This window comes from Ascaphus truei, chromosome 6 (genome assembly GCF_040206685.1).
Source record: "Ascaphus truei isolate aAscTru1 chromosome 6, aAscTru1.hap1, whole genome shotgun sequence".
NCBI lineage: Eukaryota > Metazoa > Chordata > Amphibia > Anura > Ascaphidae > Ascaphus > Ascaphus truei.
In genome coordinates this window covers 47,981,478-47,992,576 of record NC_134488.1, presented here as the reverse complement: position 1 = coordinate 47,992,576, position 11,099 = coordinate 47,981,478, and the positions used below count along the sequence as shown (strand labels likewise).

The 11,099-nt window shown below is 60.4% G+C and overlaps 1 protein-coding gene across 2 annotated transcripts in view; it reads left to right on the top strand.

The window, feature by feature from the left end:
- IFT46 (intraflagellar transport 46) overlaps nt 1-8,053 on the top strand; it is a 21,175-nt gene extending 13,122 nt beyond the window's left edge. For both annotated transcript variants that reach the window (XM_075604167.1, XM_075604168.1), the window contains exons 8-12: nt 193-314; nt 873-939; nt 1,209-1,269; nt 1,887-1,972; nt 7,367-8,053. In XM_075604167.1, the coding sequence (XP_075460282.1) occupies nt 193-314; nt 873-939; nt 1,209-1,269; nt 1,887-1,972; nt 7,367-7,465 (435 nt within the window). In that variant the 3' untranslated portion in view covers nt 7,466-8,053. The remainder of the gene's footprint in view (nt 1-192; nt 315-872; nt 940-1,208; nt 1,270-1,886; nt 1,973-7,366) is intronic.
- Nucleotides 8,054-11,099: the final 3,046 nt, after the last annotated feature.

The window sequence follows — 11,099 nt, the reverse complement described above, 5'->3', positions numbered from 1 at the left end:
CTTCCCCCCCCTTCCCTCTTCCTTCCCCCCCCCTTCCCTCTTCCTTTACCCCCCCCTTCCCTCCCCCCTTCCCTCTTCCTTTACCCCCCCCTTCCCTCTTCCTTTACCCCCCCCTTCCCTCTTCCTTTACCCCCCCCCCCCCTTCCCTCGCCCTCACCACACACACTCACCCCACTCACCCCTCGCCAACAGCAACAGATAAAAGTGAAGAGTCTGGAGAATGCCGAGAGAAATGGTAAAGCCATCGACACCTGGATAGAGAGTATCAGCGAACTGCATCGCTCCAAGCCCCCAGCAACTGTGCATTACACCCGGTGAGAGCCGCGTACACTCGGCACCGTGCATTACACCCGGAGAGAGCCGCGCACACCCGCCCCCCGGCACCTGTGCATTACACCCGGAGAGAGCCGCGCACACCCGCCCCCGGCACCTGTGCATTACACCCGGAGAGAGCCGCGCACACCCGCCCCCGGCAACTGTGCATTACACCCCGGAGAGAGCCGCGCACACCCGCCCCCGGCAACTGTGCATTACACCCGGTGAGAGCCACACACACCCGCCCCGGCACCGTGCACACCCGGTGAGAGCCGCACACACCCGCCCCGGCACCAGTGCACTATACGCGGTGAGAGCCGCACACACCCGCCCCGGCACCGTGCACTACACACGGTGAGAGCCGCACACACCCGCCCCCGGCACCGTGCATTACACACGGTAAGAGCCACACACACACCCGCCCCAGTGTTACAGCCCCCCCGGTTGTGGCTCCTCCCCTTGCGCCACAGTATTACAGCCCCCCCGGTTGTGGCTCCTCCCCTCGCGCCGCAGTATTACACCCCCCGGTTGTGTGACTGCCTGTCTGATCTCCGCAGCCTCGTGCCGGAGATAGATCTGCTGATGCAGGAGTGGTCTCCGCAGTTTGAGGATCTCCTGGGACAGGTGAGTCCCGCTCACCCCCCCCCATCTGATATCAGGGTGCTGTGTGCACCCCCCTCTGCCCAGCACTCTCGCTACAGGACTCCTCCGCGACTCTTACTCTCGCGCAGTCTCTTTCTGCGTGAATCATCATGCAATCGCTCTTATTAACTCGCTCTCGCTCTGTGCTCCCTCACTCTGTAGCTGTCTCTCACTCTGTAAGTCTGTCTCTCTTTCACCCCCTTTTCCATCTCTCACTCACTCTCTCCCCCCCCCCTCCCCTCTCCCCTCAGGTCGGTCTCCCCACAGCTGACATAGACTGTGACCTGTCCACGTACATCGATATGATCTGTGGTGAGTCTGCAGAGAGGAAAGGGTTAACCCGCTATCAGATGGGAGGATTACCCTGTGCCCACGGGGGATGTGGTGTGCGGTACACGTGGCATGTTCAGTACACGAGGTTGAGGGTTAGATTTGAGTCTCGGCGCACACAGTGTGATCTCCCGGTGTCTGGCAAAGCAGCAATCCCACCTACCTTTAACCCTCCGGTACAGTGGGGCATTTAAATGACCGTCCAGTAAGAAGCCACAGTGGGTAGTGTGGCGGCCTCCTGCTGGCCCACGTAACCCGTGACATTGGCAGCATATTGAACACACCGGGATCTCGGGAACCAGAGCCCCACAGAGAAACAAGTTCCACGGCAACCACAGGTTCCCCAGACAGAATAGTGCGGTGGGACTGCAGCTTTAGCCCGGTGTAATTGGGTAATTAGTGGGTCACTGTTCTCCCCTGTGAAGGCTGCAATGCCAGATCTATGCTGCAAAGATTCCACCCCCGCGGTGGCTGCATGAAGCGCAGGGGGCAGGCCCACGGTTATACAGAGCTAGCTGGGAGGTTTGATTATTTAGAAATACATTGGGGTGAGTAGGAGTCGCCCCACCCACTGACCCGCTCTCCCTGTCTCTGCTTAGCCATCCTGGATATTCCTGTGTACAAAAGTCGCATTCAGGCTCTGCACCTGCTCTTCTCCCTCCACTCGGAGTTCAAGAACTCACAGGTATCACACACACCTCACCTGGACACTCCTGTCCCACGCCCGGTGATATCACACACACACACACATCACCTGGACACTCCTGTCCCACGCCCGGTGATATCACACACACACACACACATCACCTGCACACTCCTGTCCCACGCCCGGTGATATCACACACACACCCCCTCACCTGCACACTCCTGTCCCACGCCCGGTAATATCACACACCCCCCCCTCACCTGCACACTCCTGTCCCACGCCCGGTGATATCACACACACACCCCCTCACCTGCACACTCCTGTCCCACGCCCGGTAATATCACACACACACCCCCTCACCTGCACACTCCTGTCCCACGCCCGGTGATATCACACACCCCTCACCTGCACACTCCTGTCCCACGCCCGGTGATATCACACCCCCCCCCCCTCATCTGCACACTCCTGTCCCACGCCCGGTGATATCACACACACACACCTCACCTGCACACTCCTGTCCACGCCCGGTGATATCACACACACACACCTCCACCTGCACACTCCTGTCCCACGCCCGGTGATATCACACACACACACCTCACCTGCACACTCCTGTCCCACGCCCGGTGATATCACACACACACACCTCACCTGCACACTCCTGTCCCACGCCCGGTGATATAACACACACACACCTCACCTGCACACTCCTGTCCCACGCCCGGTGATATCACACACACACACCTCACCTGCACACTCCTGTCCCACGCCCGGTGATATCACACACACACACCTCACCTGCACACTCCTGTCCCCACGCCCGGTGATATCACACACACACCCCCTCACCTGCACACTCCTGTCCCACGCCCGGTGATATCACACACACACACCTCACCTGCACACTCCTGTCCCACGCCCGGTGATATCACACACACACACACCTCACCTGCACACTCCTGTCCCACGCCCGGTGATATCACACACACACACCTCACCTGCACACTCCTGTCCCACGCCCGGTGATATCACATACACCCCCCTCACCTGCACACTCCTGTCCCACGCCCGGTGATATCACACCCCCCCCTCACCTGCACACTCCTGTCCACGCCCGGTGATATCACACCCCCCCCTCACCTGCACACTCCTGTCCCACGCACGGTGATATCACACACACCCATCACCTGCCCCACGCCCAGTGATATCACACACACACCCCTCTCTGACCACACATCCCTCCCCCTCTGACCACACCCCTCCTCTGACCTCGCGCCCCTCTCCCCCTCCTCTGACCTCGCGCCCCTCTCCCCCTCCTCTGACCTCGCGCCCCTCTCCCCCTCCTCTGACCTCGCGCCCCTCTCCCCCTCCTCTGACCTCGCGCCCCTCTCCCCCTCCTCTGACCTCGCGCCCCTCTCCCCCTCCTCTGACCTCGCGCCCCTCTCCCCCTCCTCTGACCTCGCGCCCCTCTCCCCCTCCTCTGACCTCGCGCCCCCCTCCTCTGACCTCGCGCCCCTCTCCCCCCTCCTCTGACCTCGCGCCCCCCCTCCTCTGACCTCGCGCCCCTCTCCCCCCTCCTCTGACCTCGCGCCCCTCTCCCCCTCCTCTGACCTCGCGCCCCTCTCCCCCTCCTCTGACCTCGCGCCCCCCTCCTCTGACCTCGCGCCCCCCTCCTCTGACCTCGCGCCCCCCTCCTCTGACCTCGCGCCCCTCTCCCCCTCCTCTGACCTCGCGCCCCTCTCCCCCTCCTCTGACCTCGCGCCCCTCTCCCCCTCCTCTGACCTCGCGCCCCTCTCCCCCTCCCTCTGACCTCGCGCCCCTCTCCCCCTCCTCTGACCTCGCGCCCCTCTCCCCCTCCTCTGACCTCGCGCCCCTCTCCCCCTCCTCTGACCTCGCGCCCCTCTCCCCCTCCTCTGACCTCGCGCCCCTCTCCCCTCCTCTGACCTCGCGCCCCCTCTCCCCCTCCTCTGACCTCGCGCCCCTCTCCCCCTCCTCTGACCTCGCGCCCCTCTCCCCCTCCTCTGACCTCGCGCCCCTCTCCCCCTCCTCTGACCTCGCGCCCCTCTCCCCTCCTCTGACCTCGCGCCCCTCTCCCCCTCCTCTGACCTCGCGCCCCTCTCCCCCTCCTCTGACCTCGCGCCCCTCTCCCCCTCCTCTGACCTCGCGCCCCTCTCCCCCTCCTCTGACCTCGCGCCCCTCTCCCCTCTCTCTCGACCTCGCGCCCCTCTCCCCCCCCTCCTCTGACCTCGCGCCCCCTCCTCTCCACCTCTCCTCCTCTGACCTCGCGCCCCCTCCTCTCCACCCTCTCCTCCTCTGACCCTCGCGCCCCCCTCCTCTCCACCTCTCCTCCTCTGACCTCGCGCCCCCTCCTCTCCTCCTCTGACCTCGCGCCCCTCGCCCCCCTCTGACCTCGCGCCCCTCGCCCCCCTCTGACCTCGCGCCCCCTCGCCCCCTCCTCTGACCTTGCGCCCCCTTCTGACCTTGCGCCCCCTTCTGACCTTGCGCCCCTTCTGACCTTGCGCCCCCTTCTGACCTTGCGCCCCCTTCTGACCTTGCGCCCCCTTCTGACCTTGCGCCCCCTTCTGACCTTGCACCCCCTGCCCCCTCCTCTGACCTCGCGTCCCCTCCTCTGACCTCGCGCCCCCTCCTCTGACCTCGCACCCCTCGCCCCCTCCTCTGACCTCGCGCCCCCTCCTCTGACCTTGCACCCCCTTCTGACCTTGCACCCCCTGCCCCCTCCTCTGACCTCGCGTCCCCTCCTGACTTCGCACCCCTCGCCCCCTCCTCTGACCTCGCACCCCTCGCCCCCTCCTCTGACCTCGCACCCCCTCCTCTGACCTCGCACCCCTCCTCTGACCTTGCACCCCCTTCTGACCTTGCGCCCCCTTCTGACCTTGCACCCTCTTCTGACCTTGCACCCCCTTATGACCTTGCACCCCCTGCCCCCTCCTCTGACCTCGCGCCCCCTCCTCTGACCTCGCACCCCTCGCCCCCTCCTCTGACCTCGCACCCCCTCCTCTGACCTTGCACCCCCTTCTGACCTTGCACCCCCTGCCCCCTCCTCTGACCTCGCGTCCCCTCCTCTGACCTCGCGCCCCCTCCTCTGACCTCGCACCCCTCGCCCCCTCCTCTGACCTCGCACCCCCTCCTCTGACCTCGCACCCCTCCTCTGACCTTGCGCCCCCTTCTGACCTTGCACCCCCTTCTGACCTTGCACCCCCTGCCCCCTCCTCTGACCTTGCACCCCCTGCCCCCCTCCTCTGACCTCGCGCCCCCTCCTCTGACCTCGCGCCCCCTCCTCTGACCTCGCGCCCCCTCCTCTGACCTCGCGCCCCCCTCCTCTGACCTCGCGCCCACCTCCTCTGACCTCGCGCCCCCCTCCTCTGACCTCGCGCCCCCTCCTCTGACCTCGCGCCCCCCTCCTCTGACCTCGCGCCCCCTCCTCTGACCTCGCGCCCCCTCCCTCTGACCTCGCGCCCCCTCCTCTGACCTCGCGCCCCCCTCCTCTCCTCCTCTGACCTCGCGCCCCCTCCTCTCCTCCTCTGAACTCGCGCCCCCTCCTCTCCTCCTCTGAACTCGCGCCCCCTCCTCTCCTCCTCTGAACTCGCGCCCCCCTCCTCTCCTCCTCTGAACTCGCGCCCCCTCCTCTCCTCCTCTGAACTCGCCCCCTCCTCTGACCTCGCACCCCTCCTCTGACCTCGCACCCCTCCTCTGACCTCGCACCCCTCCCCTGACCTCGCACCCCTCGCCCCCTCCTCTGACCTCGCACCCCTCGCCCCCTCCTCTGACCTCGCCCCCTCCTCTGACCTCGCACCCCCTCCTCTGACCTCGCACCCCCTCCTCTGACCTCGCACCCCCTCCTCTGACCTCGCACCCCCTCCTCTGACCTCGCACCCCCTCCTCTGACCTCGCACCCCCTCCTCTGACCTCGCACCCCCTCCTCTGACCTCGCACCCCCTCCTCTGACCTCGCACCCCTCCTCTGACCTCGCACCCCTCCTCTGACCTCGCACCCCTCCTCTGACCTCGCACCCCTCCTCTGACCTCGCACCCCTCCTCTGACCTCGCACCCCTCCTCTGACCTCGCACCCCTCCTCTGACCTCGCACCCCTCCTCTGACCTCGCACCCCTCCTCTGACCTCGCGCCCCCTCCTCTGACCTCGCGCCCCCTCCTCTCCTCCTCTGACCTCGCGCCCCCTCCTCTCCTCCTCTGAACTCGCGCCCCCTCCTCTCCTCCTCTGAACTCGCGCCCCCTCCTCTCCTCCTCTGAACTCGCGCCCCCTCCTCTCCTCCTCTGAACTCGCGCCCCCTCCTCTCCTCCTCTGAACTCGCCCCCTCCTCTGACCTCGCACCCCTCCTCTGACCTCGCACCCCTCCTCTGACCTCGCACCCCTCCCCTGACCTCGCACCCCTCGCCCCCTCCTCTGACCTCGCACCCCCTCGCCCCCTCCTCTGACCTCGCCCCCTCCTCTGACCTCGCACCCCCTCCTCTGACCTCGCACCCCCTCCTCTGACCTCGCACCCCCTCCTCTGACCTCGCACCCCCTCCTCTGACCTCGCACCCCCTCCTCTGACCTCGCACCCCCTCCTCTGACCTCGCACCCCCTCCTCTGACCTCGCACCCCCTCCTCTGACCTCGCACCCCCTCCTCTGACCTCGCACCCCTCCTCTGACCTCGCACCCCTCCTCTGACCTCGCACCCCTCCTCTGACCTCGCACCCCTCCTCTGACCTCGCACCCCTCCTCTGACCTCGCACCCCTCCTCTGACCTCGCACCCCTCCTCTGACCCTCGCACCCCTCCTCTGACCTCGCAACCCTTTGCCCCCTCCCCTGACCTCGCAACCCTTTGCCCCCCTCCTCTGACCTCACACCCCTCGCGCCCTCTGATCTCGCGCCCCCTCTTCTGACCTCGCGCCCCTCGCCTCCTCCTCTGACCTCGCGCCCCTCGCCCCCTCCTCTGACCTCGCGCCCCTCGCCCCCTCCTCTGACCTCGCGCCCCTCGCCCCCTCCTCTGACCTTGCGCCCCTCGCCCCCTCCTCTGACCTCGCACCCCTCCTGTGACCTCGCACCCCTCCTCTGACCTCGCACCCCTCCTCTGACCCTCGCACCCCTCCTCTGACCTCGCACCCCTCCCCTGACCTCGCACCCCTTGCCCCCTCCTCTGACCTCGCACCCCCTTGCCCCCTCCTCTGACCTCGCACCCCTCGCCCCCTCCTCTGACCTCGCATCCCCTCCTCTGACCTCGCACCCCTCCTCTGACCTCGCACCCCTAGCCCCCTCTGACCTCGCACCCCTCCTCTGACCTCGCACCCCTTGCCCCCTCCTCTGACCTCGCACCCCTCGCCCCCTCCTCTGACCTCGCACCCCTCGCCCCCTCCTCTGACCTCGCACCCCCCCTCTATAACCGCACACCCGTCTCCTCTCTCCCTTCAGCATTTCAAAGCATTGGCAGAAGGGATGAAGGGGAGAACGTCATCGGGAAACGTGGCTTCACACAGCGGGGGGGACGCAGAGGGTCTCAGCTTCAACTGAACCGGGGTCTCTGTCCCACCTCCTCCTCCTGAGAGGTGTCTGCTCCTCTGTCCCATGTGGAGGTTTAACCCCTTACAGTACCAAGGGGAACCTCTGGAAGCAAAGTGATTCATCCGGTCACTCCCATAATGCAGCAACGCATTGCTCTGCATAGTTATAATATTGCTCTGCATAGTTATAATATTGTTCTGAAAGCAAAAGGTGTGTGTGTGTGTGTGTGTGTGTGTGTGTGTGTGTACGTACGTACAAGAGCGAGACTGTGTGTGTGTGTGTGTGTGTGTGTGTGTGTGTGTACACACACACACACAAGCAGTCTCGCTCTTGTACGTACGTACGTAACGTACGTACAAGAGCGAGACTGCTTGTGTGTGTGTGTGTGTGTGTGTGTGTGTGTGTGTGTGTGTGTACAAGAGCGAGACTGTGCTTGTGCGTGTGTGTACAAGAGCGAGACTGTGTGTTTGTGTGCGTGTCTGTCTGTGTGCGTATGTATAGAAATGTATATTCCTACGAGCATATGACGGTGTCACCGCTTTTCTCTTTTTTTTTTTGTAATGATTATCTTTGTAAAATAAACCGTTTCTCACAGTTCCTACTCTTCTCAGCCCAGGAACATTAACTCTTCCATGCCCAGGGTTATTATTGGCGCTGGTACTCGGACAGAGGGGGCAGGAGACCTATTCCTAACGTATAGGAAGGAGGGCGGTGCGGTGTTTAAAGTTAACCCTTTGCCTGTGGTACACGAGCGAGATACATTTCGTGGCCGTGAGGATGGAACGAGTCCCTGCCGATTCCTTCTTATCCCAGGAAAACCCGGAGCGGATCAGGGATCCTTAACGGGGTGGGCAACTCCAGTACCCTCTACCCACACCCCCCCCCCCCGATCAGGTTTTCAGGATATCCCTGCTTCAGCACAGGTGGCTCAATCAGAGGCTCAGTCGAATGAGCCAACTGTGCTGAAACTGTGATATCCTGAAAACCTGGCCGGTTGGAGTTGAACACCCCTGTTTATAAACCCTTCATGGCATGTTCTTGGTGATAGGAAAGATGATCCAGGGCTCTACGGGTTTTTAGCAAAAGAATGAATTCATAATACACAACGTTTCGGCACATTACCAGTCACTTGACAAAGGCCTAAGTGAGGCCGAAACGTTGCGTATTATGAATAAATTATTTTGCTAAAAACCCGTGGAGCCCTGGATCATCTCTCCTGTTGCTGTATACTTGGATTGCTGCAGAGAGGCCGTCCTTAAACCGGGAGCTCCGGCATTGTGCGCAAGTATCGCATTTTCTGCATTTATTTGCACTGTTTTGGTGTGCTACACACCCACATACCTTTGTATGTTCTTGGTAATGACACGGTTTGCCGGTCTGCCGTTGCACGGTGATTGCACCGTTATCCTGAAGCCGGTATTGCACGGATACACAGAAGCAGAGGAGCGGCTGAATTTGGTGTTCCAGGCACAATGCACATTCATTTCTCACCAGATACTAATGAGTTAACGTAAGAGAGAGAGATGCAAAGTCCCTTTATTTCTACCGCCGTATATGGCTCTGCAATGTGCTCGGGCCTCTCTGGCAACCAAGGGGTAAACGCGCAGGAGGCCCGGATGCCTAAGCAGTGCTACTCCAGAAGATACGTGACTGGCAGCAGTGTGTGTTATAACAGAAGACGGCTTAGTAAGTAAGTCCACTAGTTCTGATTGGTCGTTGCTGGGAAGCGGAGCACCTCCATTTATTGCTGTCGGACAAACGGCGGCTGCGACCCCCGCAGGATCCCAACCCCGTGTGCACAAAGGAAGAGCTTGTTCCCGCTCCTACTGAGCGCTACTTAGGAGAAAGGGTCTCCTGCTAGACGACGACATTTCCGTCAGGTTTGGGCGGATTAGGCTGCGTCCATGGTGAGGAGACGTTCGCGCGTTTAAATACCTTTTAATTGATGCAAGTGTTCAAAGTGCCGCTTGGTGCGCGCGTGTGCTCGGGCCGGAGCGGTGCTCAGACAATTAAATTTGTTTTCCCGGCACTATGCCGCGTCATGTGACCAGGTAAGAGCCAATGAGAGCACAGCAGTCACAACAACCAATCAGATGGAGCTGAGGATGTGACGTCACCCCCCTCGCTCGAGCACGCAGTGAGCAGAACAGCAAATCGCACCTGCTCGGGCTAACGTCGCGCCTCGTCAGCGTGTGTCTCCTCACCCTGGCCGCAGCCTTAGTCTGAAGACAGAGAAATACACACAGTGCACTGACACATCTAACAATCCTTATATAATATGCAGTATGTATCGTGTAAAATCCTCCCATCACTCCCTATAACAACTCCTATTCCCTATATAACTCCTATTACCCCATATAACCTCTCCCTATAATGCCTCCTATTACCTCATATAACTGCTCCCTATAACGTCTCATATTACCCCATATAACCCCTCCATAAACTCCTCCAGGATGGGCTGCAGGTAAGCTCCTGCAGGGGAGCCAGAATGGCCTTAGACCCAGGGGTTGGTGGCTGTGTGATGGAGATTGAAGTAGGAGAGGCTGCAGGCTGCAGCAGTGGTGTAGGCCTTGGGAGCCTGAATGCAAGTTACAGGAGAGTTTGGAGAAAAGGAAAAGAGCAGAACAGAACCTGTTAAGAGAGAAGAGAACCAAGCTTTATTGCAGAGGTATAACAGGAAGATAGAAGAATTGGAAGTAGAAAATATAAAATTAAAGAAATGTCGTGTTCTGAAAGAGAGGTGCGCAAAGAGCAATTACATCGTCTGCATGATGAATTAACCCGGTTGGGGGGTGAGATTGCTAAAATAGCAGTGGTTCCAGTCAAAAGAAACGTTCCCTTTTGAAAACAATTGAAATGCTAACCCACAGTGCAGAGCAGAGTGCAGAGCAGAGTGCAGAGCAAAATGAAGAGCAAGGCCATGATTCATGTTGTGGAACCCCAGTAAGAGTCACATTAAAAGCTCACAGAAAAGATACGCTTGGTGACGCCTAAAAGAAGTGGGAGAGAAACAAGATCCCAGAACAAGTCTGCAATGTCTAAAGATAAAACAGAGAACTTATCCCAGGAAATCTCTGATTCAGATCTTGACCGTTTTAATCAATCAACTGCCAGAAAAAAACCAAAGGGTAAAGCTGCTAAAGAAAGGAAAGCAAAGGACCGGCGGCTAAAGTTTCTACAGGAGAAGGTAACAGCCCTGGGAAACTTCAGGGAAGGGGACTCGCCTCAGGGTGTATCGGACTGTGAGCAAGGATCTGTTCCAGAGCTTCCAGCATCCCATGGGTTAATAGCAAGCAGCAGAACATTTGGTTAACAGATCATTACAGGCAAAGAAAGCAGCAGACACCTGTGATGTTGGGTTATCTCAGATTCCGACGCTGGGAGAGGTTATGGAAATTACAGGGAACTCTGAAGAGCAACAAAGTGAGAACTAGAAACTCTGAGAGGAGATCAGCTGGAAATGGAGTTTGTACTGAGAGCAGTGAGCCAGAGAACCCATGCTCACCTGGACTTACAGAACCACCCCCCTGCTTATTAGCAGGTCCTGTGATTCAGAACCCTGAGAGAGGAGAACAGCAGGTGGTAATTAGCTGCAATGGCGACTGCATTAACCCTGTAATGCCTGGAAGTGAAATGAAGGTTG